Below are 15,771 nucleotides of genomic sequence, written 5' to 3'. Positions count from 1 at the left end.
ATGCACCCACACCAGGGAAAAAAGTCTCATTTAATACTGAGGGGAAAGGAGAAGCAGACTTTTTTTTAAAAAGGACTTATGAGGCAATTTATCCCTGTTTTTATGGGATTGTTCACCGTTACCTTTGTTTAATCGAATCTTTGCACTTGTATGGGATTTTATTACACACACACACACACACACACACGCACGCTTGGCTAAAGTAAAGTTTGTGTAAAGAGCAGATGCTTAGCAGTTGTAGAAAGGCTTTGAAAGATGGCCAGCTGGGCTGGAAATACTGGGCTTGGAATGCGGCTTAATTGGAATGCGGCTGAAAAGATAAGAGGAAAGTCTGAAGAAAAAGCCCCAATTATCAAGCAAAATTAGCAGAGAAAAGGATTCAAAAAGTAGTGGCTATAGTCACGTAGGTTCAGTTTATTCAAGTATAAAAGAGTGGTCTCTTCAGAGAGTTTGTTGCTAGTGCCTGTGTAATAGTAGGATTTTATGTTTGTATTTTGTATAATTTAGAATGAAGGATAAACAACAACAATGTAGCATGCATTAAATGTATTGGTGTATGATTTGACCAGATCCTGCCAGCCATTCTTTCTGAAAGCAGAAAGGAATGGCCTAATGGGCCATTAGTAAAGATACATCGGCCAAAATTTGTGTCTGAAGCTGATTTTAAGGCAGTGACAGACCTTTAAGGTCACCACTTTGTTGTAGGTTTAGCATTTTAAAATAAGTGAAAGAATGCAATGATTGTTTTCTCCTGCGTTGAAATTTGATGTTTTGGTTCAAATGCTATGTGTAAATTAATCTTGTTGTGTGTGTGAACGAGGAATGTGTGTGTTACAAGATAAGCACGAAAGCCATCCCTGGATCATATGGTCTCAGGGAGAAATCGAGGACAGACGTATGGGTGCTAGAAGATTGCAACACGCCCCTATTGAAATGTCAGAGGACGACAGATTGACAATGCTAAAGATGAGACAGGCATCTATCAATGGGAATCTGTTGTAATCTGATCAATATGTATAACTGCATGTTAGTATATAGATGTGATAATTGCTTAGGCATTCAGGGCCCATTTGGAACAGCAATATAAATATAATTTGACCTTTGGATTTAATAAATGAATTTATGGTTAAATTGCTGTTGTGGTGGTTATTTATGTATTAATAATACAGTATATAACTCTACCGCTTGCTGGAGGATTTTGATCTAGAGGGCACCAGTGCCAGAGAGGTGCTACACAGAGGCTCAAGGCAGTGAGATGGGGAGCGGGAGAGCCCAGAACCATATTCGGGCCCCATGACAGTTTCATTACATGCAACTGCCTGGTAGAAAGGAGAAAGGAATGGTGGATGTCACATTTTGAAGGAACCTATGATTCCCCAAGATAAGTATGTACCAGCTCTTGTTGGAAGACCCAGGAACAGGCAGACAAGACCTGAAGCCTGGAATCAGGGGCATACTGGGTGCCCTGAACAACAGGGAACAAGGGGGCATGAACTCCTGAACTAGCTAACTAAATTAACTAACAGCTAAGTAGTTAAAGATAAAACTGTTTACACACTATTTACAAAGTTCAAGTGGGAGTGCTAGAAAGGCTACTGACACAGAACATGGTCTGGAACAGCCCAAGAAGAGGAGAAAGGAATTGGAGAGGCGGTCACTCTGTGACACCCTTTATGCCCTTGGTTCAGAGTATGAGGAGGGGCAGGGTACAGGCACAGACCAATGAACACTGCTGTAGTAAGATGAGGCCCTAAAACATAAACCCTTGGTATCAGAGGCCTAAACTAAAGTAATGGTCAAGACTTTGTTAACATAAAGCAAAGTTAAGCTGTGAGCCTGAGGGAGGCCCTGCTCACAGAAGTTGGCAAGAAAGCAGCTGCTAATTGCATGTATACACATATCTAAAAGGTATCAAGTACTAATAGGATGAACATGTGCCAGGATGGCACCAGAACTTTCTGGTACAAACACATTCCACAGAGATAATGAGGAACAGGCTGGCCCATCCTAAAGACAGGGTCAAATATGATTGATAGAGTTGTTTGTTCAAATCAACATGTACCAGGAGACAGGCAGCACCCCAACACACAGCGGGGTTGTACCTCAATACATCAGGAGTGATGTGTAACTTGTTTCTACCTGTGTATAAGAATGTATCCTTGAGTGGATGTCTTTGTCCAGCCTAGGGGGCAGTGGATATTCCCGCCACTGACTGAGCTGGTCCATTGTCAGGGGGCACAGATTTGTATTATGTCCCCTAGAGTCTGCGGGAAACTATTACTGTGCTTTGTTTGACAATAAACCTGGCTGGGTGCCTTTGTACGTTATCAGAGTCTGTGGTCATTGGGGGTTCTCTTGGGGTCTGCTGTGTCAGCTATCTGTGCAGAGCCCGGGCAACACACAGAGGGAACACATTCACGCAGTCAATTTATCAACAATGGATAGAGCAGAGCACCATGCTGGTGACGTCTGACAACAACTGCTCTGGAAGAGTTTTCCAGCCTCAAGTGTATGTGCAACCACAGTGAGTACCCATAGAGACCAGCATTTGAAGAAGAATGTAGAATTTCCTCGATTTCTAAGGTTTAGCTTTCATTTAAGAAAAAAACTACAACTGTATAATTTTTTAAAAAGGAATTTGCCAAAAATATTACAGTTATACCCTATTAACCTCTACTCCAAGTAGTTTAAAAACTTGGTATTATAATACATCTCTCACTAAGCAGCAATTCAATATATGTAACTAAAACATGAAAGAAACACTAAAAGTTGAACTTCTCAAACCTGGGTGCCTACTGTTTGGCTTCTAAACCCACAATAAAAAGTGTTTCAATTTTCAGAAGTGCCAAGCACCCCAAAGCTTATACTGACTCTTAAAATATCCAAGTCTGAAAATGCTGGCCTTACTACTTATGGAGCATTTTACTTCTCTAACTCTCCCCCAGGTGCTACACGAACAAATCAGTTCTCACAACCTTCACCCCATAAGGTTGGTACGTATAAGACATTTTACAAAACGGAAGGAAAGGAAGAGGTAAAATGATTCGTTTGACTCCTTAGAGTGAGTGACTTGCAGAGCTGCAATTAGAACTTGGATATTCCTGGTTTTCAGACTTGTTTAGACCACACTAGAAACATGCTACTTCAAACGAGATTAGTCAAAAAAAAAAAAAAAATTGGATTTCACTATTATGTATGCAAGAAAAAAAATCACCCTCTTACAAATCAGAAAACTTACAGATGATGTTCAATAAATGGCAACATATTTTACCATTACAAAAGCGGTTTGTATGCACTTTTTGACCTTATTTAGAAGGACAGAATATAAAATGTATTACACAGGTGTACCTTAATATTTCCCTCCAGTATAGTGCACATAATGTACAGATACTGACTGAATGCCATTTAACATATCTGAATTTTTACTTAAATGAGAAGATAACATGCTCTTTTAGTGCACATTATTATTATTATTATTTTTTAAATAGCAGTTCATTCTCTTTAGTAAATTTGTGCTATGATAAAAATCATTTTCACATGTGCACAAAGCCAGATTATCACTAAAAACTTTGTAATAAATGGTACAGAAAAGTGGCAAGAAGGTCAGAAGTGACACTGGATCCTTAAGAAACAACCTTACCATACAAGTCATCTTCAGCACTGGATTCAGCTAAAGAGATCTGAGGCTGGGCTTTCACCTCCAGGTTTCTGCTCAGCCAGCTAGTCTGTTCCAGGGAGGAACCAGCAACATTCCCCACAGCTTCCAAGATTTTTTGGGTCACCTCCTGAAAAGTAATCAGTGCAACACTGTATCAGATGAAAGCTACTGGGACCTGGCCAGGCCAAGGATGTTTTTGTTTTATCTGGAAACTGGCACAGTGTTCTGTACCTGGTACCATATCTGCAGGTATATGGAAGTGAGTAACAAACAGAGCAGAGAAACATTTATCAGCACTCTGGAGGTAGTGAAGTGTCACTTATTTCATTTGGTAGTAGGCATCAGGCTGCCCAGAGGATTCGGGGGCCTGAGGGTCTTCGGCTGCGGGAAGTCCCCACTGCCAAATTGCCGCCAAAGACCTGGCACTTCAGTGGTGGGTCCTGGGCCCAAAGGACCCCCCCACTGCTGAAGAAGCTCCAGGGGCCCAGGCCCGCAAGAGTTTTCCGGGCCTCTCGGAGCGAGTGAAGGACTCCGCTCCAGGACCCCCGAAAAACTCTCGTGGGGACCCCGCAGGGGCTGGCGCAAATTGCCCCACCTGCCCCCCCCAGGCGGCCCTGGTAGGCATGAACAATGAAGAAAAAGAAAAGCTTTGGGTTAGTGTAGATTCATGTACAGGTCTTAATCATACCTTTCCATGGAAAGGTCATTATGTACATGTGAATGCATGCATACACATATCTGGGCTAAAACATTAATGTAAAAGAAAATTCATCTATGATAGCAAAAAATACCTCACATGGTAATTAATCTACTCTTGATGACTATCCTTATAATCACAACAGAAAGGGGAATTTTTTCCCTTTCGACAAACATTTTCTTTGACTGTGGTATAAAAGTTAAGCACTGGAGAGAGAACAGGAGAGTCAAAGATTAAAAAAGGGAGAAACAAGCAACCCATTTCAGTTTTTCACTTCCTGTATAGATTGGCACACACTGAGCACACACCAGACCAAGTCTGTTTAGAATGTCTTAATTCTTTCCACTTCCTCATTTGCTTTCTAGGCGTTTTAAATTTTAATGATTTACATCAGCAGTTTAGTAGAATCGAGGTCTCAGAAGGCATGGGTCTTGTTGCAGACTCTGCTGTATTTTCAGTTTGATTGGGAATCCTATTGCTACCATTACTCCCTCTGACAAGTTTCTTTTTTCTAGCTTGAGCCAGACTAGATGAGTTTATTCTTTAAGGATCTTATCTCTCACTGCTTCTGTGGCCATCAGGATAAGAGTGCACAACCAGAGCATCCAATAGGAATACAATAGTATTGTTGTTAATGAGATAATCAGGGTCCACACACACACACACACTAATGGTGAACAGGTTTGAATACCAAAGAATCCCAAAATATCTCTCAACATTTTCCCTCATTTCCTTTGATGAGCATCTTTTTTAGGTCACAAATTTGAAACATATTGGGGGATTATTCTTACGAAAATTGATAAATTCACAGGTTTCAACTCACTGTGTATTTCCCTGATTGTTCACAGTATGGACTCTTACCTGGTTCTCCAGATTTCCAGTCTTTTACCTGCCACGTTACTATGTTTTAAGAAAGAGTTCTTGTCCCCTGAGGTTTCTTAACTTTGTCTCCTTGGAGGGCCACAGAATCCAGCTGATCAAGATATTTTTCTATTCTAGTGGAGCAATCATCCAGTGGGCTCAAATGAAGATTGCAAAGTATCCATTATACTGCATTAATAAGCAGTCATCTCTCAAAGACTTGTATGGTCTGAATTTGTTCTTCAGATTTCCAAAAAAATTGCATCAGTACCCTCTATTGTTCTTTAGGCTCCGAACTGTATGGTCTGAAATCCTGTCTGCTTTTTCTTTTCCCTTCAGCTACAGGGCTTCCATGTGGTATTAACTTAGATGGGGATGTTGGTTACTTTTAACTGAGTGATTTAAGAGTGTTGTTTTATTTTTTGGGAATTCATCTGGCCATATTTCAGTCTTCCCACTGTAGGGTTTGGCCAAACTCTACTACCCGCCTCATGTTTGAGCAACAGAGCTATTGGCTGTAGGATGGAGACTCTGGCTCGGAAACTTCAGGTTTCCCTTCCAAGGCTGCCAGAAAAATCAGATAATTTCTTGATAATGCTGTAAGAAGCTAGGCATTCACTACACAATTATTTTGCTGGCCAGTTTATTAAGCAAAACTGGAGGAAGTCACTCACATCTCTACCATATCTGCTGGGCTGCACAAGCACCACAATCACAGCTATCAGAAGGTTCACTTTTCAACATTTCATCTCAAATTCAGAGCCAAAGATGATTGTAACAAGTCTCTGGTGCTTGAACCATCTTGGTAAAAGCAGACAGTAGAAGAAAAGAACCCGGCTCTAATCCTCATCTTGTTTCCATAATAGGTGAATGGATAAACAGTTGTTGAGGTTGCCAAAGCCAACTAGGGGACACAGCTATATAGCTCCCATTGAAGTCAATGGGAATAGTGCACCTAATTCTCCTACTTGGTTTTCAAAATTTAAATAACGCAAATGAAGGGATGTGGTTACATCATATTTGTGTTATGAATTTAAATCTAAAGGTTGACATAAAAAAAGACACCCAATCTGAAGACAGCTTCGGCCAATCAGCATCCTGACCCATGTTAGAACTTTATAAAAAACATACAATATCACTTGTTAGCTGGAAGATTATATTTTATACATTCTCACACACTTACTTATGAGCTTGCACCATACCCAAACTTTCCCAGAGTACTGGGATGTTCAGACATGGAGTTGGTTTAGGCTAATCTCAGTTTAGAATGAAGAGTGCAGTGCCAGATTTGTGAACTAAAAGTGTGCGTATACAGTACCTGCAGGTCTTTTTGATCCTTTTTATTTTCCAGGTTAGGAGTTCTGGTCACAAAGTCATTCAGAGTACTGTAGGAAAAATAATTCATTCCAAGTTAGTAAAATGGACAGTTTTACTCAATCTATCAAATCAAACCAAACCACCTTGTTTTGTGCTATACCTCAGAAGCAGGAAATATCCAGGGGGAGCCAAGTTCATTTGCACAGATTCCTTCAGCACTCCTAACAATGACTGAAAGTTCTCCTGCAGGGCTGAGACAGGAAGTCTGCCAAAAAAAACATGCAAGTCTGATATCAAACAACACATCAGCCATACACACAGATAGTGCTGGCTCTAGGAGCTTCCCACCAACTTTAGTCTTCTAGTTCTCCCCACGTCTAACTACTATCCATTGTATCTGTGTCTAAGTACCACGATATCCTGTCAGTGCACGATGACATTTACATTATCCTATCATTATATTAGTGTGTTGATGTATCGAAGTCAAAACAGTATGCAGAATTGACTCAGGTTTTCCTGCAAACTAAAGCTAGGCTTGGAGCATATGGAATATGCCAGTGCTGTGAAAGAAGAGGGTCTCCACGAATAATATGAGGAGAAGGCTTTGCAGATTAAGATCCTACGGTGTTCCATGCATACACCGCAATGTATGCTAAGAAGAGTTTTGATCACCTTCATGCTGTCTAATATGATGAATGTAGAGTATAAATTGGAAATACAAGGAGCCCTCCCTAAGAAAGCCTGGAAGGGAGATTAAGGAGGAGAAGTATCCATCCTTCATACACTTTTCCAGCTGCTGGGAACAGTGTTAGAGCTGGAGGAAGGTAATACAAAAATTTCAGCATAATATCCTGACAACAGTTTGAGAAGCTTACAGCATGCTGTTGTGTCTGTACGTGACGACACAAACATCAATACATCAGTGCAATCACAGAACACCATGCCACACAGTAATCTTATGTCTGTCGTTTGACAATGTGGTGGTTGTCCAGTTCTGCTTCATTAAGCACTGACAATGGGGAGTTTCCTGTGCCACGCAGCTATGAAGGTCAAAGTAAAGCTAAAGTAATAATGCTAGCTGTTAGTTGTGAAATAGCATTTGTAGGTAAATGAAAATCACTTTATGTAACAACCTAGTTACCTCTGAATGAAAGCATAGCTGAATTTCAGCACTGGGATATCCACTAGAGAAGATTTCTGAAAATAAAACAAGGAATTATGTTCTTGCTTTACAACAAAATGAAATTTAAGCTGTTAAAGGACTCAATGTTCCATGTGAGACTTGCTTTTTTTTTTTTCCCCCCTCAGAGCAATTTATTTCCCAGTCTGAGACTGATAGACTGTGCCTTGTCTGTAGATATAGTAGGTAGTTCAGAGCTTTTGCTAGGAAAGTCTGGAATAAATTAAAAGATTCATCCTTTCTGTTCACCAGACACATTCTTCCAAAGTTCTAGAAACACTTATAAATGCACCTCTCTGCATGATAACAAGGCTGGCTTAATTCAAAGTAAGCTTTGTTAAACAGCAGAATCACCACAGAAGCAACCTCACTACCTAGGATCATTGAAAGTCATTGTTATGCCAAACTGCTGTCATGAATCTGGGAAATGAAGTTTTGTAAAAAGTTCTGAAAGCTACATTTCCTGGATAACCAGACCAGATGGCAAAGGTCTCTAAAAGTTATACTTACAATTTTAACAGTCTTATTTAATAAAAAGGAAGGCCCTCAAAAGTTTTATTAATGAAACTACATCTCTACCCTGATAGAACATGACCTGATATAACATGAATTCGGATATAATGCAGTAAAGCAGCGCTCTGGGTGTGGAGCGGGATTGCACACTCCAGTGGATCAAAGCAAGTTCAATATAATGGGGTTTCACCTATAACGTGGTAAGATTTTTTGGCTCCCGAGGACAGCGTTATATTGGGGTAGAGGTGTACTACTTAATGAGTTTCAAAAACACTCACTAGGATTGGATTTTGTTTCAAGCATGTTTTTTGTTTCATAGGCAGGATGATTGTACCAAATGTTAAGTATCTATTTCTGTTATGCTGAATTACAGACACATACACACAATTGTACCTTAAGACATATACATTTACTCTTTTATTATACATTTATTTTATGCAAGTTACTCAATTTTAAGGGAAATATTGGTCCATCATAAAACCCTGAAGAATTTTGGTGTCTGTTTTGTAAATTCTGTTTCAAATGCTTGCTCCAATGTTTCAACGGCTTCAGAGTACTGGGACATAGTTTAGGTCCCAAATTAAAGAGGACCAAACCTAATATGAAGAGAAATGTGTTGATGTTTAAGATTTCAATGAAAAGTTAAATTTTATTCAGATTTAAACAATCTCCAGAAGAGTAGGGTGCCTAGACAGAGCAGCATTGTAGTACACGAGAACCAGAAAGTGAAGCTACTAACCAAAATACTTAATTTTTATATTGCTCCTTTCTAGCTCTTTTCTTTCTCAGAGTGCTTGGCACATGTTTGATAATCTTGAAGGGAAACTTAAAATTATCCAGAGTGAAATGCAAGAAATACAATAGGATAAAAAGGAAAAAAATGGTAGACACTTAAGAGTTATTTCATTTTTGATAATCTGAACTATGAATTTAAATTAGATGGAGCCAGATCCTTGCGACTTTCCCTTCTGTATCCCAGAATGGAGTGGGGTCAAGGTGTTTTTTTACACTGGAAAGGCCCTAGAGCAGTCTCAGGGCTGCTGTAAGTTGCAAGGGCAGGTAACAACCCCCTTACCCTCAGGCTGTTACAGCAGCTAGTGATCAGACAAACACAATAGGTCCCTGCCCGTGTCCTCTTTGCGGAGGGCAAGGGGGCTGGAACCACTATACTCGCCTTATGAAATCTGGAGATTCCTCTATGCTGAGAGAATGCACAAGAAGTCTGTTACACTGGCTTTACCTCAGCTTTGTGCTGCAAATGTAACACAAAACAACCAACGACTACTCTTGTAAAATGATCAGAAACTGTATACACATTGAGTACACTTTTCACCAGATACAGAATGTGAAGAGGAAACAAATTCTAATAATTACCAGTAACAAAAAAAGAATAATGAATGTTGAAAACCTCTTTCGCATCTAATAAGGTTGATTTTTTTCAGGGACACCTTGGAAGAAAGAAGACAGTAAAGCTGAATATTATTTTAACAGTTACCTCTTCGCCTTTGATTTGGGATGGTTTCTTGACAACTTCTTTTACCAGCTGTAATATAGTGTCAGTATTCAGAGTGTTAAGTGCACACACTAAGTCCACAAGAATAAGCTGAGATGCACTAGCCACTGGAAGAATCTAAATGACACAAACATCATTAAGTTCAATGTACCAGGGAATGATGGAGGAAAACAGCATTTCACACTATTAACTATGTGCAAACATAAATATGAAACTCAAATAGGTGAAAAGGATCCCTGAGGGGATCAGAGTTTGGGTCTCATTCACTCTCTCTCTGACCTGCCCTGACAGGCTGGGAGCACAATGAGGCAATGCATTCAGACTAAGGCGGATTAGGAAGAGGGCTTGTACTTAGTAACCATGTTTGGCTCCAGAGAGACCTACCTCTAGCTTTCCTCCTCTGGAAAGGTTTCTGACCTGGAGCCTTGGACAGCAATGGAGGAAAACTGGAATTGTCTGGGCTCCAACAACTCAAAATGGCTAGATATTAAAGTGCCAGACTTGGCTTGGTACATAGTGCTTACTGATAATTGTTCTTTGCATCTATGCATGTAAGTGGAGCTCATCACCTTGGTATCCAAGAGCTTTTCCTTTGTGGTTGTTTCTAAAGCTGGTCAGAACATTTTCATCTAAATGTTTAGTCAAAACATGTGGTTTCAAAGCCAAAACATTTCATAGAGATTTATAGTTTCAATTACGTGTCTGCTGGAAAGGGTTTTGCAATTCCCATGTGCTCTTTGTTCAAGTCTGACCAGAGAGAGAGAGAGAGAGAACGAAATGAGAATTGAAAAGTTGAGCTTTTCAATCTGAATATAGCTATTTTGACAATTCCATTTTGCAAAAATGTTTTTGGTGCAGCGTGGAATGAAAAATGTTTAAACCTTGAAAGCAGTCACAAAAGAGAAAGGTCACTCTTTGGACAGATGTAGTTATTTAAATTTGGAATAAGGTTTTAAAATAAATTGTAATGTGCAGAATGAGAGTCTTGTTTTATAATTTATATGCAAACTAAAGCAATAGTATTTAATTAACTTTTCTATTTCCATTTCCAACACCAAGTATTTGACCAATGTAAATAAGTTCTACTATTTTATAAAAAATAAAATTACTTTTTCCAGAAAAGTGGAAGCCAGTAAGATTATTTTTGTCATGGGAAACTTATTGAAAGGAAGATAAATTCTTTATCTTACAATAAAAATGGTTTAAGGCATTTAATATTTAATTGTTTAAGATGCTGAACCCCCCCCCCCCCCACATAACTCTGCAGATATAGAGTTAAATGTGTAAAAATTCATTGATGAATCCTCCTCAGCAGCAGGCTGGCTGGCGAGACAGACACCATGACTTCTCCCCACGCCACCTCCTCCCCCCCCACGAAAAAGTCCTAAAGTCGTCACAGGCTGTGTTACAAAAGTTGTGCCCCAGACAAATGGTCTCTTCATTATCTAAGTAAAATATTTTCTTCTTTCAGTATCTTCAACATGCAAACGCATTAAAATCTTTATTTTTCCTATTTTGATTGTATTTGTTCCATTTACTTATGGTCTTCACATTTTAAATTTTAACCATTATATTGAATTAAAATTCTTATCTAATGGCTTGTCTTTGTCACTTGTACAACAAAAACAAACAACAAAAATGTGAGGGTCTTCACAGTAAAACTAGGACCAAAACCTCTGTCTTTTCTTGAGAAATGAAATTTATCATATGAATTAACATTTCTTTAACTTCACCTTTATTTTACTTTGATTCTTATGAGCTTTTTTGCTGTTCCACACTGCTGCTACCGCTGATATTAACTGGACTCCAAGTTGTGGTGTCAGTGGATTCAAGAAATCTAAAATTTTATTTTTTATCGTCTATAAAAAAAAGATGAACATGTTATCGCTTATCTCAAATCCTAGAAAGCTAACAACAAAAAATTATTTTTCATCACGCATATTCTCTGCCTAATCACTGTTCATACACAGTACTTCCTCATTATTATTAATCAAGATCTGTAAAAGGAGTAGGGGGAGGAGGAAGCTAGCAGTATATATAGAATGACAAACAAAATATTTGAGAAGGAGTAGAGAAATGGATGACAATTTAGTAAAGGAGGACTGGATGAGGAAATTTGTGAGGAAGGCAATACAAGAATTAATAGAAAAGTGAGTTTTCAAGGAGGGAAGAAAGGATTTGAAAGACATGAGAACAGTGGTAGGGCCAGCTTGGTCGAGGAGTGAAAGGCTATTCCAAGAAGAAAGAGAATATACATTAGGAAACTAAGTGCTATGTTTAGAGGACAACTGGAACACTAATTTTACATTTTCTCATTTGCTTCAATGGACTCTTTGCTGCCTCCTTCCTGTAATGAGTAAAAGATGAAAAAGCATATAAGAGCTCTTCGGTAAATCAGATGTTTGACTCAGATTCTCAATTCTTCTGACCTGAGTGGCTTATTGAAAGAAAAAGTGATCATCAAGATCAATAGCTAAGCAAAAATGAAGTAAAGAAACCAAAGGATTATACTCCAATCTAATGATCAATTACCACAATTGTCTAAAAATAAAACAAATCAATGAGTTAAGAAAACTATTAATTAAATATTAATATTAATTCTGTGGGGGTATGTAAGGGTCAAGTAAAGACCTGGGTCACTGCTATCATGGTAATGCAGAGTAAGGAACAGGCAAGCACTATTTCTTCCCTTGATAGATAAAGTTGCCATCCTTTTCCCTTCCCTTCTGTTTGTAAAGGATAGATAAGCGTGGCAGCTGCATAAGGAATATGGTTGTCTGAAGGATACCCTTTGCGTGGAAGAAGTGTCATCTCCCCACTTCCTTCCTCTCCCAGCTACATAAAGGAGTTCAGGGTCATGGCCCCTTCCTCCCTCCCCTGTGAACTGCTGATTAAGGGAAATTCCGGCTACGATTACTGCAAAGAAATATATCTTCAAGGTAAAAATGTCTGTATAATATACTTAATGCTGTAAACAGTAAATGGGGCGCATATAATTCTATTCAGTATATGGGCGTTCATATTATTAAATAAGGGTTTGGGGGGCATTGTAGTAAATGTGGGTATTTACATATTAACTTAGATAGAAGTGTCATGTGATTAATTCGGGGCTTACTCAACAATTGAGTTGAGGGGAACAAGTACTGCAATAAAGAAATCCATTTACTCAATCCACCCCTGGGTCCTCCTGCTCCTTCTTTCCATCTCTAACAAACTCGTCAGTTAGTTCATTGAATGAACACAGTAAACAATCTGTACAAATCCAAAACAAAACATCCAAGGAGGTAACTGTCTGGTTATATCCCCCACTAAAAACAGAAACCCCATCGCTCCCACAACTTTCACCCTTGGCAATATACTCAAAAAGGAAAAAAAAAAAAACAGAACTGGTTTCAAGCAAGTTGCCCATGCCCCCCAGTGGGGTAGACAACCACATCGATGTCTAATGGAGGGCCTCAACAGGCCCACAAAAAATAAGTAATTGACAACAAAAACACAGCTTTTCACCCAAACTTCTCATTCACCCTCCAATATTTCTTAAAATAAAATTTAAATAATATCTATGACAAACTGTCACATCATTCTTCTGCCCACAAAAGATTTGGGAAGCTGGCAGTTACAGGCTGACCAGGTGAAAATTCAGAATGGTTTCACTGGGCAAAGTTCACAGCTCATTCAAGAAAATAAAGACTAATTTCAATACAATCATTTAAAATTAAGATAAATTCATACAAACTCTCTCTCATACACACTACTTATCTTACAGTGCCAACTATCCAAAAACGAGTGTAACAGAGTGTAATATTAAAAGGAAAATATGCAGTGTGCTGTCATGTTTATGATGTCATCAGCTTCAAGACTCAAATGCTGATTTATATGGCAAAAATCTCATTACACTTCATAACAAAAGCAGAATGAATTCTAAATACTTAAGTAAATGAAAGAGCACGCATAGCTCAAGTTCACTCCAGACAAGCCACAAACTGTGTTCATTTGCATCTCTCATACTCATTAGGACAATCGCCTTGTTTCTGGGTTGGAGTGTTTTTATTTTGTTTTTGAAAGAGAGTCAAGAAAACAAACAAAGAGAGGAAGAGGATTTAATAGAGGGGTGAAAAGCATATGTATGGGGAAAAGGGGACAGAAAAAAAAAATCACCAAAAGGCAAATTAATTTTATACAAATGGGGCATCAGCTTAGGTTTGGTAATCTGGCACTTTGTAACTGACTTGCACAAAAGGTGACAACCCTTTTATAATAGGGATTCTGCACCTTTGACCAGGAACATTCTCTGCAGCCTATAAATTTCAGAAACTGTAAAACGACTTTGCTGTTTTGAGAATGGCAAAACCACATGCAAGAACTTTCCAGAAAAGGTAATAGGAGGTAGGGGAGAAAGTGGGCTTGGAAAGGATTCTTACTTTGGTTGCCTTAAAATATACTGAAGAAGATCCTTTGGTTGCTCCAAGAAAGTCAGCTGGTCTTTTTTGAGAGTCTTCCTTTTTTATAACACTCCAAAGAAGGGACATTGTGTTAACAATACGAGGCAATTCTTCCAAAATGGCATTCCTGGCATTTCTCAGGTTTGTGGGGTCAGATATAGGGGACACCTAGGAAAACAGAAATATATATATTAAACAACACACTCTGTGGACAACCGCTCAAGTATACACAGATTCATTATTCTTAACATTGTTACACAATCTTTAGCGCAGACATCTGCTTTCCACCCAAGAAGACTTTTGTAATAATAATTTTGCAAAACACTAAATCATTCAGCTTTTCTGTTTATGAACTTTATTATCACTTACAGAATGGATGAATATGTGTAACTAGAGTATAACATTCTACTGATTTTGCTTTTGATTGAAGAGTTCATTTCTCTATTTGAGGCCATATTCTCTTCCAATACATGGTGCAAACTACATATCTCCATTTTCCACATAATAATTTATACCAAAAAAAGAGTGTGAAATACATTCTCATTTAGAATACATGCCACTAATATTCTCCTGATTATTTAGTCTATGGAAACTTTCCAGTTAAACAAATGAAGTAAAGTAACTTGGGAACAGAGCCACAAAATGCATGAGTATTTGGGTGGGGAAGACCAAATTAAACTTGTTCTGGTTTTGCAATACAAGAAAAAAAAAAAAGGTGAGAAAAACAATGCGTATAGATTTGTCTGCAGTGTGGTTTTTAAGATATACAAATTTTGTTCATTCACACTTTCATTTAACATCATACTGAATATATTTATAATGTAAAATTCATATTTTCCTAGAGAAGATTTTAGAAGAAATGACCTTTTACTGTATAGCTTTTCTGACAGCATGACACTTGCCTTTCTTTCTTCATATAAATTACTTCAGAATATTTTAAAGAGAATACTGTATTTTTCCCATAAATGAGTAGCATCCAATAATCCAAATATATTTATTGTCAGCACACACTGAGCTGGGATGACAGAATATAGTTACCTATCTGTGAGCAGAAGGTTCTCCTCTACACAAACATGTTCATATTCCGACATGCAAGGGGATTCTGCTATCCCTATATTAAAACAGCCTTTCATTTCTGGGCTCAAAATAATAGACATTAATGGTCACGATTCAGCTAAGAACTTCAGTATTTTGCTGAATTGAGGCCAAACTGTCAAATGTATGGTTGGCATCTGGAGACATATCTACTGAAATAATAAGAAGCAGTTTCTACCTTTTTGGTTTGATTAGGATGATCCAAAAGGCAAAAATGACCAATGGTTGTTAAACCTTCCAAAAGTGTCAGAGGATAATCTGGTGTAATGTTCTCCCTTTTAGAAGTTACGCTTTGGAGAAGAACACAAAAGTTATCAATAGTACATGTGGATATTTTCATTCTTTGCATGACTACTATGGTCAAAAGACTATATGGTTCAAAGTTTACCTGCTGAGGTATTAGGAAGCAAAGTTTCTACAATAAGTAGTCAGACAAAAAAGGTAATTTTAGAATACTTTAGACAATAGTATGAGGTTTCAGAAAATAAGCTCATC

At 38.3% G+C, this 15,771-nt stretch overlaps 1 protein-coding gene across 2 annotated transcripts in view; it reads right to left on the bottom strand.

Moving 5' to 3' along the window:
• Positions 1-15,771, bottom strand: part of DOP1B (DOP1 leucine zipper like protein B) — a 97,603-nt gene that overhangs the window by 17,993 nt on the left and 63,839 nt on the right. For both annotated transcript variants that reach the window (XM_032778282.2, XM_032778292.1), the window contains 8 exons: positions 15,455-15,566; positions 14,161-14,349; positions 11,473-11,598; positions 9,722-9,856; positions 7,675-7,730; positions 6,694-6,798; positions 6,535-6,601; positions 3,641-3,785 (listed from right to left, as the gene is read on the bottom strand). In XM_032778282.2, the coding sequence (XP_032634173.1) occupies positions 3,641-3,785; positions 6,535-6,601; positions 6,694-6,798; positions 7,675-7,730; positions 9,722-9,856; positions 11,473-11,598; positions 14,161-14,349; positions 15,455-15,566 (935 nt within the window). The remainder of the gene's footprint in view (positions 1-3,640; positions 3,786-6,534; positions 6,602-6,693; positions 6,799-7,674; positions 7,731-9,721; positions 9,857-11,472; positions 11,599-14,160; positions 14,350-15,454; positions 15,567-15,771) is intronic.

Source organism: Chelonoidis abingdonii, chromosome 1 (assembly GCF_003597395.2).
Source record: "Chelonoidis abingdonii isolate Lonesome George chromosome 1, CheloAbing_2.0, whole genome shotgun sequence".
NCBI lineage: Eukaryota > Metazoa > Chordata > Testudines > Testudinidae > Chelonoidis > Chelonoidis abingdonii.
The sequence above is the reverse complement of the archived record's forward strand: the minus strand, read 5'-3'. Positions and strand labels throughout refer to the sequence as shown.